General features: G+C 38.4%; 1 protein-coding gene and 1 pseudogene across 1 annotated transcript; one reads left to right on the forward strand and one right to left on the reverse strand.

Annotated features, from left to right (window-relative positions):
• The first annotated feature begins 375 nt into the window (after positions 1-375).
• Positions 376-5,944, forward strand: LOC121423754 (annotated as a pseudogene).
• Positions 5,945-5,948: 4 nt separating this feature from the next.
• On the reverse strand, positions 5,949-27,488 carry LOC121423753 (GPI ethanolamine phosphate transferase 2-like). The gene is made up of 13 exons (XM_041619237.1): positions 27,421-27,488; positions 23,480-23,968; positions 22,880-23,089; positions 20,928-21,116; positions 20,093-20,234; positions 14,104-14,319; positions 13,622-13,833; positions 11,603-11,887; positions 9,845-10,125; positions 9,097-9,279; positions 7,940-8,309; positions 7,351-7,517; positions 5,949-6,787 (listed from the first exon to the last, which is right to left on the reverse strand). Exons 2-13 carry the CDS (start codon positions 23,921-23,923, stop codon positions 6,532-6,534), a joined length of 2,955 nt encoding a protein of 984 aa, XP_041475171.1. The 5' UTR covers positions 23,924-23,968; positions 27,421-27,488; the 3' UTR covers positions 5,949-6,531.
• Positions 27,489-27,729: the final 241 nt, after the last annotated feature.

The following is a 27,729-nucleotide window of genomic DNA, read 5'->3' on the forward strand; positions in this document are numbered from 1 at the left end:
TGACACGGATGCTTAACGCCATTTTCGGTGACCTCGTGTGCGAAATCCGGTTGACAGGTCCGCGCTACAGTATACTCTGCATGTTAGGACCAAAAAGTTCTTCCAATTTACTTAAAATGAAGACTGTAATCAATCAAACTTTGCTCCAGTAGTCAATAAAAAATAGACAATTTTATTTAAAATAATTTCTTTGAGTGCGCATTGGTTGCTATGGGAGGCCGTATCTTAGCAACCATTTGACCTTCTGGCAAAATATTTCAGATTTTGCCGTCAGACACTTGGGGCAACATTTGGTGCGAGTTTAAAGAAAATCGAAGCGGGTCGGGTGACAAATTATCTGAAAATTGGTTGATTTGACGTGGATTGACCCTAATGTGATTTGACAGGTAAAGGCTAATTGTAATGATTTTTGGATGTTAGCATGCAAAACCTTGTAATTTAACTGGAAATTGTTGTGTGCACCTGTAGTATACACAAACGAGCTCTAGTCACATCTTTCAGGCAGTAATGTATGTATATTTATGTTGCAACATTGTAAAGCTGTGCCTGCACAGTGCGATATTATAGTGAGAGTTAAAACAGCCATTGTGTCCTCATGTGTTTGTTTCTTGCTATTACTATTCATCAAAATAAGTTAATGATGCAGAGTGAAACGTCAAGTAGACGTTTTGACTAACAAATATAGATCAACGTATTGTGGGTAACCAGGTTTAAACCAGAGTTATTTCAATCCCTTTCTGCTAGTCCTAAAAGGGGCTCATACAATCCATTTTCATATTTGAAAAAAATAAGACAATTCAAATGGTTTCTTTCTTGAATATTTGGTGGGCGCGAAAAGAAAAAGACTATTATGTTGATAGGTGAGAAGATAAATAAATTCTTAACCTCTGAATCCGTAGAGGGTAAGTCCTTGCCTCTTCGGGGCATAGACCACGTCCACGGATGTGACAGTCTTCTTCTAGTCATGCTCGCAGTAGGTGACGGCATCACGGATGACATTCTCAAAGAAAACCTTGAGGACACCACGGCTCTCTTGAGACCGCTTTGGAGGAGGAAAGAAGAAATGGGGAGGCGGGTTAAGGTTAGAATATAAATAACTTCTTAACCTCTGAATCCATAGAGGGGAAGTCCCTGCCTCTTCAGGGCCTCGACGACGTCCATGGCAGTGACGGTCTTGCTCGCAGTAGGTGACAGCATCACGGATGACATTCTCAAGGAAAATCTTGAGGACACGTGTGTGTAACACCACCATGGCAAGCAAGATGACGGATGGCTGGCTTGGTGATACCTTGGATGTTTTCACGCAAAAGCAGGAATCTCAGGCATCCAGGCAGGCACGAAGGTCTTCCAGTCTAGCTTGGAACTCAAACTCATTGTTACGAGACCATTCATCTATCATATAACGAATTAAGGACCGTTCCACACACAATATTTGGTCTGAAATCAAACGGATGGCTGGCTTGGTGATACCTTGGATGTTTTCACGCAAAAGCAGGAATCTCAGGCATCCAGGCAGGCACAAAGGTCTTCCAGTCTAGCTTGGAACTCAAACTCATTGTTACGAGACCATTCATCTATCATATAACGAATTAAGGACCGTTCCACACACAATATTTGGTCTGAAATCAAACGGATGGCTGGCTTGGTGATACCTTGGATGTTTTCACGCAAAAGCAGGAATCTCAGGCATCCAGGCAGGCACGAAGGTCTTCCAGTCTAGCTTGGAACTCAAACTCATTGTTACGAGACCATTCATCTATCATATAACGAATTAAGGACCGTTCCACACACAATATTTGGTCTGAAATCAAACTGGCCATAATATAACAGTGATCTTCTGCAAAGAAAGGACATGAGTATGAATGGTATGCCTTATCTATTACTTTTGGTATATCAGGCAAGAGCATTATGGTAATGGAAAGGGTGTGGGGTTACTTTGGTTACTTTTAACGCTCGATTGAAAGTTTGGATGAACACGTCAAATTTTAATTCTAGTCATCAGGGTAGGGAAATGTTCCAATTGATTTCAATTCAAAATGTATGCATGGAATTGCATCAAATTGGAATTTAATTACAGACATATTTTAAGACTCTTACTGATGAATGAACAATCCCTGTGCTCCTTTTTACTTCTTATTTTGTTTTGTTCTTTTCCAAATAACAATACCAGAAGAAATTAATGGCATATCAAAATATCATTATCCCTGTAGTGCTTGATTCGTTGCATCCGCATCATGCTTATGAGGTGCCAAATCAAACAGAATTTGACCAAACTGATTTCCAACTGTCTTCAAAGACTACTTGGCAGGTCATGAGAACTTGCCCAATGACAGGAAGATATGTGCTTGCCAAGGCAGTATAATGGTCTTGCAGAAGATTTACAGATGTCATCATGGCCAGCAAAGGAAAGCTAAACGAACATTTCAACACAGTAAGGACAAGGGTTGCAGAAGATTTACAGATGTTATCATGGCCAGCAAAGGAAAGTACGATCATACAGAATTTGACCGTACTGATTTCCAACTGTCTTCTAAGACTACTTGGCAGGTCATGAGAACTTGCCCGATGGCAGGAAGATATGTGCTTGCCAAGTCAGTATAATGGTCTTACAGAAGATTTACAGATGTCATCATGGCCAGCAAAGGAAAGCTACAGAAGGAACATCTCAACACAGCAAGGACACGGGTTGCAGATTTACAGATGTCATCATGGCCAGCAAAGGAAAGCTAAAAAAGGAACATCTCGACACAACAAGGACACATGTTGCTGTGCTAAACTCACAATCTCCATCAGAAGGGTAGAGGCATCGAGAGGGAGGAAAAGCAGGTATGAGCTCAGAAGTTTGGATTACATTATTGTCAATATGTAGAAATTATAAAGATAGCAATTATGTCAATATTCATGTACGCGATTATATGGACTACTTAATACACACCATGTTTTATATCAGTTGATGAAATTGCAGCCACTGAAAAAGTCACCAGAAAAATTTAAAATTCTCCAAATTCTCAAATTGCTCATACTACTGATCGTTTGTGTAATAAAAAACTAGGATAACAGACTCCAGTGAACTCATACCCTTTTTCTCAATGGCCTGCATACTTCATTTACTTAGTTTTGTGGTCTCAGTGAACAATCAGAACCCTGTGCATGTAGGTCTCTTGTACTGTATACTTTGAAATTAGAAAGAAATATTAAACATAGTATAACCTATGTGATAATCTCTGTCCATAAAATTTCTTTGTAATATCTTAGTAAGACATGCATTCATATTTCGTTCTTCAAGAAATCAGCTTTGTATATTATATCACAGTTGGTTTCGTTGGAGAATATCTCTTTAGTTGGGAAAAAGGAAAAAGTTAAATTTAAAGAGAAATTGACACATTTCTTTCAGATGAATCAAGTAAACAGGCAGGGCAACCTATCCGAAGAGCAGGTTCATCAAATGGCGGGGTTTGTGAGGTTACGTCGAGAGCCATTATTTGGAAAGGCGGGGCATTGCAGTTTGAGGGTATATTTGATTCATAAAATTTCTTTGTAATATCTTAGTAATACATGCATTCATATTTCGTTCTTCAAGAAATCAGCTTTGTATATCATAAATCACAGTTGGTTTTGTTGGAGAATATCACTTTAATTGGGGAAAAAGTTAAATTTAAAGAGAAATTGACACATTTCTTTCAGATGAATCAAGAAAACAGACAGGGGAACCTCTCGGAAGAGCAGGTTCATCAGATGGCTGAATTTGTGGGAGCACATAGAGAGGCCTTATTTGGAAAGGCAGGGCATTGCAGTTTGAGGGTATGTTTAATTTCATCTACTTTTTTTTCAAGGCCCTGGGAATAGGGGGGTCTGGGGATAAACTTTAAAAAAATGACAAGCAAACAAGAACAGAGGAAGGAGAGGACTTGGAACCAGCTTTTCTAGGAGATGGAGGCTAAGGGCCTCCCGAAAGGGAGGTCCTGGAAGGATTGATTATATGGACTACACACACACTACACACCATGTTTTATATCAGTTGATACACTTAATGTAGATCAAACGGTCTCAAATTCCTCACTGGCAAACATATAAAATATATATATATTTTGCGGAACTTTGCAAATATTTGATTATCACATCTTAATTACTCTATCCCATTCTCATCACAGAAACTAAGATCCCCATTTGGAAACACACCCAACACTTGTCAACCTCACGTGGGTGGCACAACCATGCAATCTCCATCCCTGCAGCACTCAAATTGAGGGATGTGAGCTCTGAGACCTGTGAGAAACTTAAAGAACTATACAGGAATGGGCATTCTCCTGCCAGTGCTCTCAATCTCCTGGAGTTAGAGCTGCAGGACCAATCTCCAGAAGAGCATGTCCTCAGATCTGCAGACCGGGTCTGTCTGCCTGGATTTGAAGTTTTGTTAAATAAGTCAGTAACTTGAATGAATTGAATGAATGAATTGAATTTCCACAATAAAAAAAATGCACAAAGTAAGCATATTATATTGCAGTGGAAGGGATCTAGGTTATCCCATTACAAAACAACAAGTACACATAAAACATATAAAATTAATTCATTCTGCTAATCATTTAGTCTACTGTTTTGGGTAGGATTGTGTTCTGTCAGGCAAGTGATGAAAGGAAACTGTAGAGGCCTGCCTATTGCAACCCTAACCCCAACCCTGTATCTTAGACGAAATAAAGCCTGGAGCGATAGTCGCGGGGCAAATGTCCTGTCAACGTATCACCCAGACAGAATGCCATAAATGGCACAGGCACTGGCGGAAATCGTTAAATAGGTCTGGGAGAAAAAAATCTCTGTGGAATACTGTCAGTCTCTCATCTCTGTCATTCCACATCACATTCCAGAGATCATCAGAAACATGGAAGTACACACTAAATACACGACTACTAACGTTTCAAGTCATGGAAACAACGTCAAAGATCAGTTAAAGTGAGATTCAAAGATTAAGCATAGGAAATAAAATTCTGTGTGCGAAATAAACATGTTTAACTCTCTAAATTGAGTTATTGCATTTTGAAAGGGTGGGCTTAAACTATTGCAAATGGTGGTAATTGGCACTTTGACAGATAAAAAAGCAGTAGAAAAAATTGAAAGAACGATGTGCAGGAATTATTTAAAGCGAGGAAGCGACTCTATTTCTAATGATCAGCCAGGACAGGGCGTAATAACATCAGTAATTTGGCTTCGTTTTACGATAAGCATCATGCAATTTCACCACAAACAACTCATGTTGTTTGCTGTTTTTGTCTGAATCTTGCCTACAGGGTAATGTTCTTTTGTGGCACATCTCTTTACATTTTGCCGTGAATCCTTGAATAAATTTTGAATTTCTATCTTTTTTATCTTCAGACCTAGAAATCATATTTTATTGAGAAAAATTGTTCCATCATATTGTCACTGATATTGTATAAAATACAACAAAATTGTACTTGGTTAGTGTGTAACAATCACACAAGGTTGCCCGAGAGCAAAATCTCAATAGGAATTACCCAAACTTTGCCTGGAGAAGTCAGCAAAAGAAAATGTGAAGATGGGGCCCTACGACAATCACTGTATGATCTTACTTGGAAGTAAATTCTGTTCATAAAGGTGTAAATGGGTGAACTTGAATTGAATAGACAAAATGATTACTTTATCATCACATAAATAACTGAAATTAGCTAGTCTACTAACATAATATAACTAGAAATCAGAAATACTTTACTCCACCATTACCAGACCAAGAAAATATTCCAATCTTACTTTTATAAAATTTCAAATAATGATCTCCGTGATCTGTGTGACCTTTGACCTTGTGACAAAAAATATATTAACAGATCCACACATGTGCATGAGTCAAGTTTGAAGTTGATATGACAAGCAGCTATTTAGTAATAAAAGGATAGACGGACAACCTTAAAATATAATAGTTCCAGTAACCAACCGGGGGGGGGGGGGGGGGGGGGCATTTTAACATTACAACCGGCATTAGAGTAAATATAATTTATGAATTCTAGCAAAATAACAAATGACAAATTTTACCTCAAATTCAGTTCACTAGACAAATATCTTGAGGTACAGAAATGACTGAAATTTTCCTCCATTGCCATAATATATTGCATAATTGACTCACAAATCAGGGCATCAAGAAAGGAGACATTCTAGTCTATGCTCTGTAGAATGATGGGTTCTCATTCACGCGATACAATAATTAATAAACAGCTGACTACGAATGTCATTGAAATATAAGGAATGAAGCAATGCAAGCACCAAATTGCACTAAACTTGCAAAATATACACATACATTATCTTCCGTATTGCATTCATAAATCTTGAAAAACGGTAGCTCTTTTTCACTCAATGCGCTATGATTGCATTCATAAATATTTGACTGCACAGGCCGATAAAATTAGAAGAAATTAAACAAAACAAGCACCGAATCGTCCTAAACTTTCAAAATATACACAAAAAGCAGGTATACTCTTAATAAATCTTTTGGAATGATAAATAAATAGAATATTCTGACCGACTATGTTATCTGGAATAAAGATCCTCTTTATAGCGCCTTGATACTCCTAGCTTATCGGAGATCCAGCCGACAGTTAAAGCCAGAAGGATCAGACCGCATATCAAACTTGTGTGGACCCCATCGTAGAGAAGCTTGGGAGAGAATACGCTCCAGACGAAGAGATGGTAACGTTGAATGGTGGCAAGGATGGTATAGGCAGCGATGGGAAGACCACGGCTAAGAGCTAACGTGTAGCAGGACTCCTCAACAGCACTGGCAAACCTGAACAAAATGAAGAAAGCCAAGAGAATGAAAATACATTGAAGGGGATAGGGAAACAGTAAATAATTTGGTTTATTGAAAGGAGTGCGATTTTTTTGAAGTATTTAACCTTTTTTTTTTACATTACAACTTATCCAATATCAATTATTTCACAGATAATTACTTTACTTCTAGAATTTCTTGAGCAGTGGTCATTTGAGAGGACTACACCTCTTCATATCAACTCGAGCCTGCAACAAAAAGCCGAGAGATAAGTAAACAACAGGAGTTCAACGTCATGAATTAATCATCAAGACAGAACTGCCAACCTGAACAAGAACATTTCATTATTTTCAAGGCTGAAAATCAATATTTTGGTGAGGAAATTAGTATTTTCACAGGAATACCATAGGACAACACACAAACTGAAACTTAAGAAATCAGTATTTTGCATGAAACCCTCAGTATTCTCCTCTATTTTCAGTACTAAATACGGATAATCAGTACTACTTGGCAGCTCTGTCAAGATATTATGGAATTGCCGACATGAATTTTGTACGTTCTTGTATCCAAACATCACTGACCTTTGTATATGATGCGTAGAGAGATAGTCTGCAAGCTTGGTAAACCAGAGCAAAGGGCCAGCATAAGTCGAGATGAATGTAAGAGATCCAGCCAAAACAAGATTATACCCATCCAAACCAACGTAACCAGCTGATATATCCATACTCGCTGCATTGTTTGAATTACCCTATGGGGAAAAATATCAATCAAGTTATACCAAGATCGTATAAAGCTGTGGCAAAGGTTTAATGATGTAAATCATGTTGTACGATGTCCCAACATTCCATTCTTATAATAGATAAGAGACCAATCAAAGACCATAAATCTTTTTTTTTTCATGACTACTTGTGAAAAAAAATTAATTTCAATATTTAATATTCAAAGTGTGCACTCTCTCTGTAATGTTTTATAATTCTTTAAAAAAAAAAAACAATGCCCCTAAACAATGTATCTAAATAGTTTGTGATTGAGTATCTGAAAGCTTAAAACAGCGATCTTATTAAAACAGTACAAAAAAAATTGAATTGTAATTCAGAAAGCGGACATACAAAAATACATATAATGATTGCAATTGACGAGCGAGGTCAAAAATTGAAGTAAATCACATACCTGAGCATAAAAGGCAGCTTGCCCCATCCAGACATGGACCACGGTCAAGACCCACACCTTCCACTGTAACCATGGCAACAGATGCCTATGGAGGCAGTACTGCAGCATCACCAAGATAGCAACCACTGCGCTGTTGTGAGGCCTGAGGATAAGGGTGACGAGCATGAGCAATGCAGAGTGGGTGTCTTCCAGGATGATGTTGAGGACCCCTCTGGGGTGATGATGGTGGGCTGATGCAGTCCCGCTTTCCCTGGGGCCGTCCAGGGCGAGAGGAGATGGACTGGCTCGGAAGGCACGGAAGCACTTGAAGGTTGTAGCCAGGAGGGAGGCGATGATGGTGGCGTAGGTGAACCAGGCCTCAAGGATTCCTCTGATAAGAACAGAGTGCAAGATTAATTAAATTACCACTTTAATTGTCTACACACATGCTGTCTGCATTCTCATTTTATGGTCAAAATCCAGTATTTGGTCTACTTGCCATTTAGCCTATTTACGATTTTGTCTTACTTCAATTAGGCTACATCCATTTTATCTAATAACCACTTGGTCCAATACCACTTCGGTCTACATGGTTGGATGAACTTATAAAGTAGACAAAGTGGAAATTAGACCAACTGGGAATTATATTCAATGAGATGTGGATATTAAACCAGACAAACAGCATTTACACCAAATCAATGGAAGGCTTAACTGTTTTAGCTCATGTGGTATTAGACCATATAAATACCAAAATGAATGTCATTTATAGATGATTGATAATGAAGAGAATACTCAAAAAGCAATTCTTGTTGATTCAAGCCCCTGTACATGTATGAGGAACTTTCTTGAAATGATATCAATTTCACAACGTTCATCAATAAGGCAATTCTACAAAACATATATCTGACTCCTAATACTTAAAACCTTCCTGATCTTACTTTTCTATTTTCTATAATTCTTATGAAATTTGTATTGCTCTCAAATGATCATGAATTGAGCAGTTCACAAAGTAAAGTAAGAACGGAGAAAATGGGGACTGGACATACAAAATGTTGATTATGTTATGGAACTGACAAACGGATGACGAACTTCATGTCTTTCTTACTGCAATGGGCAATAACACTTTGTAAGTTTTTGCAAGTTTTTTTCTGAGTTGTAGAACAGCGACATTTGCTTACTTTGGAGATGCTGGGATTGTGATGGGCAAGACAGTGGCACCGGTAGCATTCCTATAGAGTACTGTCCCAAGGAAGGATGCAATCATGAATGGTAGCTGCTTTCTCCTGTCTAAGACCATGGTGATGTAGATGATGATCAGACACATTGGTAGCAGAGTTGATAGGTAGGCTTTATTCTCTGGTCTGAAAGCAGAACGATCAATACTCTTAAGTTTCTAGGACAATAGAATTTATCAACAGGATGCACAACTTCATCCTACAGCCAGCCAAAAAGTGCCAGAAATTCCCCACTAAAGTCCTTGAAACAATTTTGTATGTGGCGATTGCTTTCCAAAACTTGTTATCATGCAACGTCGCCATTTAATCAGCCTGACCAAGTGAATATTAGTCAAGTTTGTTTTTATTGTCGAAATCCTCTTTTGTCTGGTCCAATCTCAATATAATAAATGCTGTTGTTATCAATTTATCACTGATAAGATTGTTTTATTGTTAGCAATTAAGAGCAGGATTTGAACCAGTTCCATTTCAATTGTGCGACGTAGAATTACATTGATCTTTTACCTACAGCACAGACCATTTGGCTATAAGCAATTGACAGCAGAAGCAAGTGTTCACAAGATTTAATACTTTCATTCTATAGAAACTCTCCACCTCTGCACTGCTCTACATTTTTTTAATATCCTAGGTAGCATTCTTACCAATTTGAGAATTTCCGGGTTAAATTGCTAATAAGGCCATCTCATCTTACCTGACAAACCAGTCTCCTATATCTGGAACATTGACCCACTCCACACCGGTCTGATTCCACGCTCTCAGCACCCTCATTAGACACGTACACAGGAAGGCAATGCAACTTAGTCTCAGGTTACAGGCTGCACAGCAGGACAAACAAACACCAAGCATTAGGGTCATAGTGTTGAAGTACCATGTCTGGTGCTCTTCTTCAACAAAACTGCTGGAGGCAAGGCTGTAGGTGTGGAGAATACTGCCTGCTATAAGGCTTACTTCTGTGATGGATAATGCAGGGTTCTATAAGAAAAGAAATGAGATAATAATGTTGGTAGGCCATTAAGCATTGTGGCCCAGTGGATTAGTCTTCAGACTTTGAAACAGAGGGTCGTGGGTTCAAATCCCAGCCATGGCATAATTTCCTTCAGCAAGAAACTGTAACACAATGTGCTGCACTCAACCCAGGTGAGGTAAATGGGTACCGGTAGGAAGTAATTCCTTAAGAAGCTGTGTGCGCTATGAACGCCTAGCTTAGCCGCGTAATATAGGAGCGCCTTGAGCACCTAACAAGGGGGTTATGTGAGCAATATAAATATCCTATATTATTATTATTAAAACTTTGCATCTGATAAGAAAAAAAAATAGGACAGCTCTGAATTAGATTAAGTAAAAAATCGTCTTTTGCAGAAAGAGTTCTCTCTAGAAAGGAGACTATTTTCAGACAAAATGAAGTTGTCACCATAACCATAATTCTACAATAAAGCTTTCTATTAAGAGCAGTTCTCAAACTTCTAGATTTTGAAATACAAGGTTATAACAGTGCATGGATGATATTGCTATTTGCTTCAATGGGGTTGGAGGATTTCAAGTCCAGTGACAACATTTTTGGTGTTGGGCTAATTTTTACATCAGTGCAGCAACATATTTGAAATGAAGTTGGTCCTTGTATGAATCTCACAAGGTATTGAGCTATCAATCATGTGATTAAAATGATTTTTGTAAACACAATCTAAAGGAAATCTAAGTTGTACTTCCAACAACTCAAGCACCAACATTATACTAGCATATAATCTCAGTTGAGGCTGCAAAGCACCCTATACCCTTCTCATCCTTTAGCATATGGTGTCTTTTTATAACTAAGGTTTGAACAAGAATTTTTATATGAAAACTGCCCCAGGATATTTACTAATTATAACAAAAGCAAGACAAGAGGGTATGAGCTATGCATATCTTTAACAGGCTTACTGTATTTTCTAATCATAATTCTAGCTCTAAAGCGGCGTAATTCAGCATTGTTCTTTGCAGGGCGGACATCGGGAAGACAAAATGGAGGCGCTGCTGGCTTGGTATGGACGGCCGAGCACCAGGCAAGGACCGGGGGGACTTATGGTTATTAAAAGTGCATGGGATCAAACAGCAAACCTGGGCGATTGACAAAACGTCTTCTTAAAAACTAAACAACCACCAAACACCAAAAGCAACTTATATTTCAAGCAAAATCTTTATTAAAATACCGATCTGTGACTTAAAAAATGATCGCATTGGAACAAATTCTCGCAATGCATATGATTTTGGAGCTCAAGCTTGCTTGCTCAAATGTAGCCCTCTGTAGGTCAAATTATGCAGTCTCTTTGCCAAAACGATACACACAATTGAAACGCGGTTTAAAACTTGCATTGAAATAGATGCTCATATATTTGCTTTTGTTTTTAAATTCCCACTCGCCAATCTTGCCCAAAAATTTTCCACAATGCGAAATTTTCCACTTTTACAGTACCTTAAATGTTTCCACAAGGTGGATATAGACGTGCACTGGTGTGGTCACAAACACCATCATGCAGAAACCACAGATGAGTACAAAAAGGATGAAAAGGACCAGAGATGTGCTGGATCCAGAGCAGAGGACGTCTCGGTTCTCTCCTCCCAGACCACTACACATCCCGATCTGGAAGACACTGGTTGCCAGGCAACAGACGAGGATAGCTGCCGTTGCATTTGTGAGATGAGAGCTGGGTCGATTGGCCTGGGAGCTGACCGTCTCAAGGACAAGCAGAAAGAAGACCTGAAAAAAATATACAAATAGGGAGTGTATAGAGTGTGGTTAACACTGGTAAGGCAATTTTCACACTATTTGTCTGGTTTCCTTCTGATCCTAACTTAAGCATTATAGCACAAAATGATGTAAGAATGTAGAGGACTATATCTTTGTTGAAATATTTTGGCCAAATTTGCTGCTTTAATGCTCCAATTCACCTGTGAAGTTGGAAGGTACCTCAGAATCTTTGGCAGTGAAAACCAGACTGTAAACCAGGGTGGCACTGGCTGAAAGAATGCCATCACAATTGGGTTAACGTCAGGTGGACAGATGATATTAAACTGTGGACGTGGGAGATCTGAGGGTAGAATGTCAGACCTGCCAATCTCTGGAAATGAAAAACTGTATTCTGTGATCAATAAACTGTATTTTTCCCCAAAAAGTGTATTTCATAATAAAATGCTCGGTGCACTCACTCATCGCGGTGCTCAAGCTGCATGCAAGCTAGAATGCGCACTGCCTTGCAGATGAAAAAAAAACATTGAAACATGTGTATATCTTCACCCTGGTTTTAACAAAATGATTGAAAAAAAAAGTTACCTGAAATTACTTTGATCTAATAACCATATTTGTGTATGTTTTATGAAATAGAGACATATAGAGATGATTTTTCTCAATGAATTACGATTTTGTAAATAAAAAACGCACTGCCGTATTTTGGTTGCAAAAACGTACTAAATAAGCCTAAAACGTACTGGTTGGCAGGTCTGGAATGTGCAGGATTGTGAGAGACTTAACCCTAAAAAGACTGGGGGGGGGGGCTGATTCAGCCCCCCCCTCAACATTTTTCTCGATAAATCCGCCGCGCAAAATTTTTGACCACGTCGCTCACTGACTTTATTTTCAAGTCTCGCGCAACTTTTGAGAGCAAAATTGTGACCCCCGGGTACGCGGTTCGGAAATTATGCAACATTTCGTAAGTGCATGCACACCAAAATTACTCAAAAACGTGAATTTGTGTACAAATCCAATGCAAATAGTGTTTTTAACCAAAATTCATTAATGTATCATTATTTTTCCTTTTACTGCTTAAAATCAATTAATTTTATTTTTTATGGTCCAAATAAAGTCCCCGACAATTTCCATTGAAAAAACAATAAAAAACAAAAAGTCGAAAAACAAAGAAATACATAAGAAATTTAGAAAACAATAGAATACATAAGAAAATAAATGTGATGTTGAAATTTTTTTAAAATAAATTTGATCAGATGCCTATCTAGAGTATGTGAAACAAAAATTAGCATTTCAGGGGCATTATTTTTTTAATTACAGCAAACTTATGATTTTACGCATAAATTAGCATAATTAATCAAACATGAGATTTTTGCAGAATTTGATGTTATAGTTTTGTAGATAATGCCATGGGTAACGCGTGTGCCAATTTTCGTCGCGATCGCGCAATCGACGGCCGAGATCATAAGGGGGGCTGAATCAGCCCCCCCCCCCCCCACCAGTCTTCTTAGGTGTCGAAATAGCCCAGTCTATTTAGGGTTAAGGAGAGAAAAGAGGAGAGGTAGCTTGACAGAAATAGTGAAAAAGGGAGAGGGCTGAGAGGGGGAATGAGAGAGCGGACATCTATGAATCCACAACCTTGGACAATAGACAGTAGAAAGAAAAATATCATAGAATGGTATCTCTTATTTCAATTTTTATTCCATGCTAGCCATATCCCCCTTAAAAAAAAATGATCACCAGTCTTACCATCCAGAGTAGCAGCATCCCTGAAGCCATAGCATGCATGTCATACTGAGACAGTGAGCTGGTGATCCCATCTCTCATGGTATGCAGGGCAATGACATACTGCTCCACGGTTCTCTCCCCTAGGGCCAGTTGATTCTGAGAAGAGAGAGATGTCTCTGTATTCAGCCACCTACTGTGGAGTCTCACTGCCTGCATGAGCTTCAGTCTGGCATCTACATATCAATTAAATTTAAAATATAATAGGCATAAAATGCACACAGAAAACTCACATTCATGGAAACAGAAGTAAAAAAGACAATATTTTTCTCATGAATAATTTACCATAGTATTGAAATTATTCCTAAAAATAAAATAATTGTCAACCCCCCTCCCCAATCAAGACAAATTGGTAAGTCCTATGATTGCCAAAAAACTCCTTTCTCAAGGTTTCAATCAAAATGATTAAATAAAATTTGTCTCTGTTCCCCTTCCTTTCCTCTCACCTTCATCACTTTTGCCTGCATTCTTCTGATGCACGGCCATGAGCTGGTATCCATTGATCTGTAGGGCCCTCAGTTGTTCACGCATGGTGAGGCTGCCGTTGAGGACCTGTGTTATGGCACAACCAAGACTGTTCTGGGGGATGGGATGGCCAAGGAGCAGGGAGAGGGTCGGGGCTAAGTCAATCTGCTGGACATCTATGTCAGTTACTTGCAGACCTAAAGCAGGAGAGAATAGTTAATTGCCTATAAGCCAGTTCATAGTTCCTTTCTGTGCATGATCAAAGGATTCTACGCATGTTCAGAGGAAGGTCATTTGTACTAAGGTGACATGGTGGTTTAAAATCTAATGAGATAAGCACCAACTTTGATGTCTTGATTATTCATATATTCTTTTGAATTGTGGTTTTCATTTACATCCACAAAAGACAACATTGCTTTCACGAACGACTGGTATTTCACATTTTGCCAAGTACATTGTGCAACATGCTATGACATGCATTCAAAGTAGGAATGAAACACCTTCATAAAGTGTTCATTGGTGTATTATTCTAGTCACCTGGTCTATTCAATTTCTTCATCCTGCTATGCAAGGCAAGCCTATCATAATGAAAAAATGAAAGGACATTTGACCAAAATTGTCCATAAGGTAACTACGAACTGGTCTATTGCCTATTGGTCAACACCAACTTACTCTACTTTCCATTTGGTCTCATCCCACATTGTCCAATCCTCGTTCAACTTCAATGTATTTCTGTTCATTTGCTAACCGTTTGGCAGGATTGAGCTCAATTACATTCCAAATACATTCCTAATTACTTTCCAGAGATGATCTAGCTACTTACCAGCTTCTAATTAACATTTAAAATAACCTGCTTTAAGCTAGCCCAATGAAAAGTTATTGTCAAGTTGATTATAATCTGGTCAATAGCTAGCTTATACAAGTCATTGTAATGTTAATGTTAATTAGAAGCTAGTAGCTAAATCACCTCTGGAATGTAATTAGGAATGTATTTAAGCCTGTTCATGGTTGTAAACTGCGCACGAGCAGAAAAAGGTAATTTAAGATAAACCATGAAGGTGACTTTCAAATTCACTGACATTGGCACTTGTGATTTGATGATTATTCATCAGTCAGACCGCAGGTCCCTATGCTAATGAGCAAAAAGGCCAGATTCATCCAAATCATCTCGTGGCTGAATCCTCCCCTTGCAAAATCTCGTGATTCGTGAGATTTTCTTTCTCTAACAATTTACCTGTTTTAACCTCAAGTTAAATGAAATATTATTGCACCATCAGATAGAGTAAAAGTTACTATTTCATATTGGTCATTTATTTTGTATACAATATTTTGTTAAATAAGTAAATTTCTGGCCTGAAAATGTGCCTCAAAACTGAATTTTCTTCCTCTGTTTTCTTTTGCAAATTGTGCAAAACTTTTTATTTTGAGCCTCAATGATATCTATATCACCATAAAGCTGAACTTCTGTACTTTATCACAATGCCACTCTTGATATGCGGCACCTTTTAATCGGGTCAAGATCACACTTTTCCCACCAAGGTACAAGACGAGATTTCTGAAATTTTGTACTTGCATGAAATCCAGAGTCCTGATTGGCTGGATAAGGTTCACAGAACAACAGACGCGGGGTATTTGAGGAGATTACCACATGGGAAGTGTGACCTTCCCAGAACCCAGGCACTGGAACCGTTGGAATTTGCCACTGGGTGGTCTCTTTGACCAATCAGAGTGCAGTATTCTTGTTTTCAAACTGCTTTATGTACTTGGAAAATGAAAAGTGTGATCTTGACCCGATTAAACCAATTCTTATTTTGAAACCTATATCATTTCAAAGCATACATATTCAGCTTTATCATGATATAAAAATCATTTAGGCTCAAACATAAATAAAGTGTGAAAATAGCAGCTTTTGTCAGGTGAAAATATTTATTTTGTAGCATATTTTAGATCAAAATTTTAACCTATATTACAAAGTCTTTGAATAAATCCAAACACATGACCTGAAAGAATGATTCTTCTTCTTTACAATGGTACCAAATTCATGAAATTCGATGCACAATTAGAGCAGCAATGACCGAATGAAAAGAGGTGTTTTGGTTCGCATCAAGCTCATTAAATACATGTATGCAAAACATCTGAAGTCATGAATATCACTTGGATGAAAGAAGCCACTTTCTTGGGACCTGCAGTCTGACTGTCATGTATTCCTTTCATCACATCCAAGTTGAAGAGTAATAAATAGAGCCTTCATAATCACTGGTATTTGACAGTAGCCTAAACAATAGTCAAATGTGCCAAAGGCAGGCAATAAAACAGATTTCCAAACTTTCTCTCTGATGTACTATTGTAGTCACCTGGGCCCGTATTCCATAAACAAGATAAGCTTTTTGCTTAAGTCTTAGCAATTTGTCTTAGCATTTTGCTTGTCTAAGAAATCTTCCCTAACAATATTCTATAAACTTTAAGACATTTGTCTCAAGTCAGGCGATATGGCTAAGCAAAAGTCTCAAATTATATGACCTTCAATGACCTTCTTAATGATAAATTGCTGCAGAGGTCACTGCAACAAACTTGCAAAAATGTGACTAAAGTTGTTTTTTTTTAAAAATTTGGATTTTATTGGAACTAATTACAACTATTGTAGTAAGAGAAGAGCATTCATCACACATATATGGTAAGAATTTTTAATTCTACTTATCTATATTTTTGTTAATTACCAAAACATTTCAATCCCAAACCGAGTGACTTGCACAGTTTTTTGTGTATCAGTCCCATATATTACTTTTCATGTATTGTTTGTCAAAATATAAATTGAATATATTCTTCTCGACATCTTTACTCTAACTTCAGTCTAAGTATACCTAGGCCCCTATGGGAAAACTTTTCTAACTTTTGAGACTAGTCTTGGGTCTAACATTAGGCCTAGATCTAGCCTAGGCCCAATTAGATCTATAATATCCGTCTGTTTGGAGGAGAATTAAACATTGTTTTTTACTTTTTTTTACTAGTTTCATGAAGGCTGCAAAACGTAACTTTGTTAGTCTAGACTCTAGTAGTGGCATGCCATAGTGGAGCAACCGAGACTGAAGCTATATAGGCCTAATAGTATATTAATACATCATATAGACCTATATTAGTATTGGTCTAGGCCTGGAGCAACATTCAGGACTTAGCCTGGCTTAGCCTTACTTAGGACAGGGATAGATTTAGATCTACATGTACTAGAATAGATCTGACTTAGAGTTAGGCCTAGCCGAGACCAAAAGCTTCTGTCTCCGACTGTATTTTTGGCTTTTTTGAGCTAAACTACGAGTATGAAACTCAACAGTCTAACAACATTATGTTGGCCTAGACCCTAATCTCACCAATGATATGACAGTAAATGTCAGAAACTTTTAAATAAATTCCCAGAAACGACGGTTATTCCTGTCTACAGTGCTACTGCTAGGCCTATCGCTATGCATTGCTTGCCAACTACGCCTAAACTTAGATCTAGGCCTAGTCCTGACCTAGACATCTATGTAGATTCTAAGTAGATCTAGGCCTAGGTCTACTTCTGTTTTAGGTCCATATGTTTGTTTGGAGGAGTTCTTAATTTATACATTTTGGGGAGTTTGTTTAGATCTAGGTTTCTAGAAAACAGGCCTAAAGTAAAGCCTAGTAGACCAACAGCTCAGTCTAGACTGGGGCCTAGATTTATATAAAAAATTACTTCAGGTCTAGGCGGCCTAGCCTATTATGGCTATACTTTCTTCTATTCATTCTGGATTCTATTTTTAGCCTAGCCGGTAGCCCTAACGTTAGGACTGGCTGATCTAGTCAGACTAGTCTACTGTTTGATCTAGAATCTCTAACGTAGGCCTAGATCTAGACGAAAAATAAGACTAAAACTTTAAACTAGACCCTATCTAGATCTAGTCTAGAACTATAACAATCTAGGTGTTAATATAGTTATAGGTCGAGATCTAAATTAGAGACTTGTAGACTTTATCAAAATATAGATTCTAGTTCTAAAAAATAGTAAATGTAGGCTAGTCTATATCTATTCATCTAACAGTAGGCCTGAAAAAGGAAGCAGGCTAGGGATCTAGCATTAAGTTGAATCCAGCCAAATGTGAATTTCTTCTTTTTGGCTCCAAAGTACCGGTACATCTTAGTAAAATCCACATCGACTCAATCTCATTTTCTGGCCTCACTGTAAATCTGTCAAGTTCTTGTCGTAATCTCGGTATAGTTTTTGATTCTCACATGTCTAATCACATTTCTTTTATTTGTATATCAGTTCGCTACCAATTGCGATATATTTTTTTTATTAGGAAATACTTGTCTGGACCGGCCACAGAAAAATTTGTTCACGCAACAAATTTTCCAATATAGACTATGTCTTGCAGATCTATACCTCAAAATCAATGTGTGAGCCAACTTTTATAAGAATTGGTTGAAAACTAAAAAGGGTTTCAAACCACAAGATTTTCACCTAATTTCATTATATAATATGTTGTTACCTTTGGCAACACGATTTCTGATACAGACAAAAAATATTCTTGCACACTTTCAACTCAAGACTGATGTGTGTGCCAAATTTCATGAGCATTGGTTGAAAAAGATGAAGGAGTTCGAACTACAAGATTTTCGTTAAATAATATTTCGTTACCATGGCAACACAATTTTTTTATATAGGCATAAAATATGTTTTGCACATCTTCACATCAAGACTAATGTTTGTGCCACATTTAATGAAAATTGGTTAAAAACTGAGGAAGTAGTTGGAACAGCAAGATTTATACATAATTTTTGCCAATATATACCGTTACCATGGCAACATAAATTCCGACACATGCATAAATGTGTCTTGAACATCTTTTCCTCAAATCCAATGTGTGAGCCAACTTTCATGAGAATTGGTAGAAAATTAATGAAGTATTTTAAACGGCAAAATTTTGGCCATAATATATTGTTACCATGGCAACACAATTTCTGAAAAAGAAAAACATCTTCCACCTCCTTACCTTAAGACCAATGTGTGTTCAAAATTTCATGAAAATCGGTTTAAAAAATGAGGCAGGAGCTCGAAATGCAATATAGGTATAAATTCTAAAATTTTGTTGGCTGAATTACCTTGAAACTAATACAATTAAGACAACTCACAGCTGTCTTAAAGTTAGGGCTAAATTCTTAGCCATGTTGTATTTATGAAATACAGAATCTGCAGTTTTAAGAAAGGTTATTTAGCCATTCACCCTATATCTGACTTAGTTGCGCAAAACCTCTTAGCCAAATTCTAAGACAAAATTCTTAGCCAATTCTTTATGGAATACGCGTTTTGGCTAAGAGTTTTATCTTAGACAGAAAAATAAGACAAAATGCTTAGATTTTTGACTTAAGCATGCTTATCTCCTTTATGGAATACGGGCCCTGGTCTATACAATGCCTTTTGTTCTTAGAATTTGAATACTCTACCCGTAAAGCTTACGCAACATCTACATTTGAAAATGACAGTGCTTATCCTAATGAAAATCACAAAGGTCATTTGAGAAAAGTTGATCATGAGCTAACCATGAACTGGCTTATTGAGCCAAACCCTGCCATTTGGTAATTGCCATCTAGCCTACTTACTCTTCATTTGGTTTTATTTCCAGGTAGGCTCCCAGGGCCCTGTTGTCCAAAGAGTTACAATTGATCCGATCGCTCGCAACTATGGACGGCCAGCAACGTCAACATCTATTATGCATGTTTGTTCAAAATATTTTCTGGCTGTGATGTATATTCATGCATTCATTGTTTTCTTGAAAATTCACTGCGCTTCTCTTTGCATAAAAAGGACATTGTGCAAATTTTTCGTTCAAAAAATTATGACACTGATGGATTTCCATAGACTTACGATTGATCAGATCAATCGTAACTCTTTGTACAACAGGGCCCAGGTTTATGATTTTTTTAATTTCAACAACTGATATAGCTACTATGTACCTTTGCCTCCAGAGTAAGCTGAGCTGATGAAGACCAAGGGAGTCAAAACTTCCCCCTTTGATGCTCCCCCATGGCTACCTGCTTCACTCATCCCATGGTCACCGCAGAGGACGAGCAATGAGGGCAAGGAATTATCAACATCCTGTTAGAAATGATGTGGAGAAAAATAGAAGTTACACATATATCAGACAATAATAAATTATGATAACTGTACATGAATACAAAGCCCCCAACACTTAGATCAGAAATCTCCAAATGATCTTCAAGAATGGAGTATAACTATGTTGGCTGTAGCAGATGTGACACACTCTACGATTTAAGGAATCAGGAAATTTAAATTTTTTCGTGGGGCGTTGTGTCCCAGTGGACTAGTCTCCGGACTTTGAAACAGAGGGTCGTGGGTTCAAATCCCAGCTATGGCGAAGTTTCCTTCTGCAAGAAATTTATCCACATTGTGCTTCACTCAACCCAGGTGAGGTGAATGGGTACCTGGCAGGAATTTATTCCTTGAAATGCCACCGCACTGTCAAAGGCTGCGGGGCTAAAGCTAGGGTCATAATATCCACGTCCTTTGGAAGCACAGAGACGTTATTTATAATGTGTGATGTGGTATACAAGAACTGACTATTATTATTATTATCAATTCTTGCCTGGTGCCCATTTACCTCAACTGGGTGAGTGTGCAGCATAATATGGATTATTTTCCTGCCGAGGGGAACTTGATGGCTGAACTGGGATTTGAATCCCTTATTTCCCTATTCCTTTATCAAACAGGCTGTACTATTCAACTTAGAAATTATTTAATTAAATTCAAAATTAAAGATTGGCATCTCACCTGCTTGAGCAAGGTTTGATGGATCATCTTGAGGATGTTGTCCATCTCTCGTAGCTTTGGTTTGACCAGAGGACTGTAAGGTCCACCCAGATGACCAATGTGATCCAGACCAAGGTAGTGAAGGATGATAGTATCCCAATCTGAACTCTTGAGGGCAGGCTCCACATTGCGGGTCACGTTATTGTCTACCTTTGGAGATAAAACACATAATCTCTATCAAAGAAAGCATCCTACCCATCCTAAAAGAATCTATGTGATTTAGCCAGAAATACTAAAGGAAACAAGTGAAATGCCTCTGGCTGTCTCACCTGCATCAAGCGATTCAACATAGCAGCAGTGCTGAATTTGAAAACTACTATAACTCGCACAAGATGTTCAGTGATACTTGGTTACTCTTATTTACACGTTTTATGAACTAGACCAATACACTTACAGAAATAGGATGGTAATTCAACAAATACCCCAATGTGGCCAAAGTTCATTGACCTCACATGATCTTTGACCTTGATCATGTGACCTGAAACTTGCACAGGATATTCAGTGATACTTAATTACTCTTATGTCCAAGTTTCAAAAGTGAGATCAATAAACTTGCAAAGTTATGATGGTAATTCAACAGATACCCCCATTATGGCCAAAGTTCATTGACCTTTGACCTTGGTCATGTGACCTAAAATGCGCACAGGGTGTTCAGTGATACTTGATTACTATTATGTCCAAGTTTCATGAATCAGATCCAAAAACTTTTAAAAAGTTATGATGGTAATTCAACAGATACCCCCAAATCGGCCAAAGTTCATTGACCCTAAATGACCTTTGACCTTAGTCATGTGACATGAAACTCTAATAGGATGTTCAGTAATACTTGATTAACCTTATGTCCAAGTTTAATGAACTAGGTCCAAATATTTTCTAAGTTATGATGACATTTCAAAAACTTAACCTCAGGTTAAGATTTTGATGTTGATTCCCCCAACATGGTCTAAGTTCATTGACCCTAAATGACCTTTGACCTTGGTCATGTGACATGAAACTCTGATAGGATGTTCAGTAATACTTGATTAAAGAGAAATTCCAGTAGTTGCAGTTAACACTGATTTCATGAGAAAGTCTGTAAAACAAGGCTTAATTGCCAGTATATCATCGAGGATCTAGATCTGGTACAGTTACATTAACTGGACTTTGTGAAATCTTGAAATCTACACTGAAAAATGTTCACACCGAAAATCCCCAACACAGATAAGCGCACGTGGGACAATGTATAATTATTTCTTAGGGCGTCGGGCCCGACGCCCTACCCGAATCCCGTGCTTATTTGCTGATTTCTCAGCAATTACACAATTTCTTCCAGAATCCTTTGGCACATGCGTTTTATTTATACAGACACTTTAGTGGTCATTTCATTGGATTCTGTACGAACTCATTTTGATATCGTTACCAAAACTAGCATTTACCTTTAACCTTATGGCCAAGCTTCATTATCTAGGTCCATATACTTTCTAAGTTATGATGTCATTTCAAAAACTTAACCTTAGGTTAAGATTTGATGTTGACGCCGCCGCCGTCCGAAAAGCGGCGCCTATAGTCTCATTCTGCTATGCAGGTGAGACAAAAATCATTACATACAAAATGGTGTAGTAAAAAATAGTCAATACATACAAGACAAGCATATAAAATCGTCAAAATAATTTTTCTCCCTCCAAATTCATACAGGGAGCACTGTTAAACTGCATGCAAGATCTCCACTACTTTGAATGTACCTACATGTATTTCATTTTCATTCCAAAATCAAAATATTGTTTCTCCATGCCTACCCAAGTGATATCATTAACGACAAAAGACTTGTGAAAGTGTCATTGCAACATTCTCATACACATGTATACCGGCATGTACATGTATTTCACCTTCATTCCACATTTTAAACTTCACTAATTCGATCTCTCCATGCCTACCTCAGTGTAATCAGTAACAAAGAAAGACGTTGTTCCGTCTGTCTTGTGAAAGTGTCCCGGGAACATTCTCATCCATGTGTCGTCACCATAAAGATGGATCCTCTTCTGACTTAGGTACATCTGAAGGATGATATTGTCCTCCTGTAGAGCCTTGGAATCCAGATTGATCACGAAGTCAATGAACCCAGGTACAGTTCCAGTTGTTAGACCCTATTAGGAATAAAGTGATAATGCTGTAGTGTGAAAGTCAGGCAACGACCTACAAAACTAGCCAGATGGCAAATGGATGCTCCATTTATAGTGTACCTGCAAAAATGTTTGAAAAAAAAATGGACCATACAATCTTTTTGCAACAATGAAATTGAATTTCAATAATTTCATGAAGCAACCTTTAGACTGAAGCATGCATAACTTTTGAAATTTTGCAGTATCTGAGTTACACACCCTAGTATTGTGAAATAAACATTTTCTGTACACACTAGTAAGTGGGCCCCAAAATCCTTAAAGAAAATTACTTGTATTTTGGTCAATGAATGTACATGTACTTCATATTTAGACAATGAGGATTTTCATTTCCATATATGCTGTCATTGTGCATACCTTTATCCTGGGCATGGTCACAGTTGGAACATGGGCCTTGGCGACGAAACTCTTTGTCTCTCCTCTATCAATCAACTCTCTGGTGAACGGCATCAAATCCGGACCTCTCTCTCCCAGGACAAAATCAGATCTCAACCCATCGATGAGCATTATCACCACTTTGCCAAATGAGGGACTGATCGGAGGCGCCACCTCAACATTCATATTCCCTCCATCTTCGTTCAAGTCCACAGCAGCCTGGAGGAAGTCCTCTCCGAAGCTCTCGCTGTCATAGTCCTTACGCTTCCAGCTGTTGCTTGCAGCTGATGGTTCACTGGGGAGGTTCTTGAAAGTTGCATGTCCAGGAATAGCAGCCTTCAAGGGGAAGAATCCTTTGAGGAAGATGGCTAAGCCAAAGAACTCACCAAGGACACATGTGAGAAGGAGGACAGACCTTCCTTTCATGACCGTAGTTGATAGTCACACGTGGATAGATGAACAATGGTTACGCTATTGAATGTATTAAAAAAACAATGGGAATTGTTCAAGTTAGCTTACAACAATGTGATTGGTTGTTAATGACATGCAATGCAACGGTTGACCAATACAAACGTCTATAGAGAAAGGGTACGCTTTTGCACCCTCCTGGATTACTCCTAAATTTTGCTTTTTGATGGGGGAAAAAGGAAGGAATTTTATCAAATACAATCAGTAATACCACCTTTCTGAAAAATAGAATAGACTATGCTGGAAAACAGCGAATTTTGATTACAAACGGATCGGGATCAGCCAGGTTCTTCTTCGATCGCTGTCAGCACACTACTACTGAGCATACGTACGTATATGCTGTAACGTTAGCTGCGCTGACTACACCCCAGTCAGACGGCAGGTCCCAACAAAGTGGCTTCTTTCATCCAAGTGATATTTATGACTTGAGATGTTTTTGCATATTTAATGCACTTGATGCGGACCAAAACACCTCTTTTCATTCGGTCATTGCTGCTCTAATTGTGCATTGAATTTCATGAATTTGGTATCATTGTAAAGAATCATTCTTTCAGGTCATGTATTTGAATTTATTCAAAGATTTTGTAATATAGGTTAAAATGTTGATCTAAAATATGCTACAAAATAATTATTTTCACCTGACAAAAGCTGCTATTTTCACACTTTATTTTTGTTTGAGCCCAAATGATTTTTAGATCATGATAAAGCTGAATATGTATGCTTTAAAATGATATAGGTTTCAAAATAAGAATTGGTTTAATCGGGTCAAGATCACACTTTTCATTTGCCAAGTACATAAAGCAGCTTGAAAACAAGAATACTGCACTCTGATTGGTCAAACAGACCACACACTGGCAAATTCCAACGGTTCCAGTGCCTGGGTTCATGGGAAGGTCACACTTCCCATGTGGTAATCTCCTCAAATACCCCGCGCCTGTTGTTCTGTGAATCTTATCCAGCCAATCAGAACTCTGGGTTTCATGCAAGTACAAAATTTCAGAAATCTAGTCTTGTACCTTGGTGGGAAAAGTGTGATCTTGGCCCGATTAAAGGTGCCGCATATCAAGAGTGGCACTGTGAGAAAGTACAGAAGTTCAGCTTTTTGGTGATATAAATATCATTGAGGCTCAAAATAACAGTTTTGCACAATTTGCAAAAGAAAACAGAGGAAGAAAATTCAGTTTTGAGGCACATTTTCAGGCCAGAAATTTACTTATTTAACAAAATATTGTATACAAAATAATCGACCAATACGACCAATACAATCGAATGAGTAACATTTACTCTATCTGATAGTGCAATAATCAGGCATGAGACAGAGAAATTTGAAAAAAAGAGGAACTTCACGGCCCCCTGGGGGAGGGTGTGAGAGGGGGGTTCCCCCTGGCATGTTGGGAAAATTTTGGAATTTAAGGTATGCAAAACCCCATTTTGATGCATTCTACAATCAAATTTTACTGTTTTGAAGAGGTTATTTTGTAGATAAATATAGTCACCGTAGCTGACTTTGCAAGCTCAACTTCATGGTCCAACCACTGCCATTTGAACTTGTTGGAGACATCCTTGTCAATATCACTAACACGAGGGTCATTCTTCTCAACAGTCTTCATTTTGTAGTTGAAGAAATTACACCACACACCCTACAAATTCTTGTAAAATCCACAATAATCCAACTCGAAAACGCTGTACGTCCACTTCACTTGCATTCAATGTAAACAAATGTATACACACGTGCATGCAGAAAGCTGCCAGCTGCATAACCCAGGGAGCCCAGGGGCTTACCGTGTATTTGACCATACTCACGGGACTAGCGTGATTTATGGTCTAAATATTTCTCCAAATGAATTGTGAAAACAGAAATTATGCACTTACCTCGATTATATGGATGAAGGTCTAACGAGAGGCAGTTTCCTGACATCTGGGCACAGACTGGAACCTCAAAAAACGAAAAGTTCTCTCCTTCTACCCCCGTCTCGATCGGCCATTTTTGTTATGAATCGTAACGAAATGGCCAATCGAGACTGGGGTAGGAGAGAACTTTTCACTTTTTTGAGGTTCCAGTTTGTGCCCAGATGTCAAGAAACTGCCACTCGTTAGACCTTCATCCATATAATCGTGGTAAGTGCATACCAGCTTACCAGCTGCACACGTACGGTACTCAGACTGCACACTGCACCATTCACAACGCACGCACTGCCGGCGGGATATGGTAGCCTCAAAGGGACAAACAAAATACATAATTTTTTTTTTTTTTAGAATTTTTTTTTTTTTTTAGAATTTCAAAATCCGCGGAGAAATCTCATGCCTGAATAATATTTCATTTAACTTCAAGTTAAAACAGGTAAATTCTTAGAGAAAGAAAATCTTACGAATCACAAGATTTTGCAAGGAGGATTCAACCATGAGATGATTTGGATGAATCTGGCCTTTTTGCTCATTAGCATAGGGACCTGCGGTCTGACTGACCAATCTCTTGGTAAAATAAAAAAGGCTGCACTGCAACTTTATCTTCTTTTACACGTCTCAAATAAGCAAAATGGCGGCTACATGTTGATAGAAGTGAAGTTGCGTGACAGCCGAAGTAAAGTCACTGTTTTCCCCCGTTTTCTTTTGGTGCATTTCAGGCCAAAAAGGAATTCATTTTGGACTTTGGTAGTTCTTTTTAAATATTTGTATGAAATAAAGACAAATATCGATGAGCCCCGTCAGAAGGACTTTGCATTGTAAACCCCCTTAATCCTAATGGTGGCTGCATGCTAGTGAGCCGTCGGTCGTCTGTCACTCTGTGACATGTACCGTACAAGAAATTAAAAAAATTCAAAATGTTAAATTAAAAAACTCCTCAAAAGTCAAAACAGACGGCTGCCAGCTGTCCAGTCCAACTTTGAAGTTTGACTTACTAAAGTTCTAAACTCCTTTTACTTTTTATTTTCCAAAAGGGCCCAGGCAGCCGCTGAGCAAAATCAAAAGCAGAGCCTCAGCATGCAGAGTCAGGCATGTCAGGCTCAAGATCCACGACCAATTTGTTGTTGTTCTTTGTGGGTCGTTTCCACACCCAAACGATCTCCTCGGACTCGGTATTCTCTCAGTGTGTTTGTCACAAGGTTGATGAGCTGCTAGGTACTATTTGCTTAGATACTGGTGCTAGAAGTTGGCACTGGTGCTTTTGATGAAGCGAGCCAAAGAAGATGCACGTGCGTCCAAGACAAGATCGCGTTATCGCCGGCGCCGCCCCGCCACTGCACCGTACAATGCCCAGCCAGCCGGCCGGCCAGCGCAATGAATTTGTGCGAGTGTGGCGGCCAAGCCAGGCATGCCAGGGCCCAGCCCCAGGGCCTTTATTCGAGAGCTGCTAGCTGGAGATATCCTTCAATTGAAGCAAAATCTTACTCTTAAAGCTATTTTAATACCCATTTTGAGATTACTAATGAAACAATTTACTAATAGACACCTACCTAAAATAAGTATTTCAGGTAAATTCGCTCATTCTCGTTCTGCTTTGCTCAAGTCAAGCAGTATCGTCAGCATGCTGTTCTTCGGCGAGCTGCCCTCTAGCGTTCGTGTACGAGTTATGGTCTAAATGCGCAGCGCAGCCGCGCCGACTTACCATGCTTACAAAAGGCCAATGCCATGGGCGGGTGCCCAAGAGTCCCCAAGTGAAAGGGGAGAAATAGGAAGAAAAGAAAAGGCGGCGGGAGAAAAGGAAGGAATGCTAGCTAGCTTCGTGGTTTTTTCTTTTCATTTTTTTTCCTCAAAATGATACA

This window comes from Lytechinus variegatus, chromosome 11, assembly GCF_018143015.1.
Source record: "Lytechinus variegatus isolate NC3 chromosome 11, Lvar_3.0, whole genome shotgun sequence".
NCBI lineage: Eukaryota > Metazoa > Echinodermata > Echinoidea > Temnopleuroida > Toxopneustidae > Lytechinus > Lytechinus variegatus.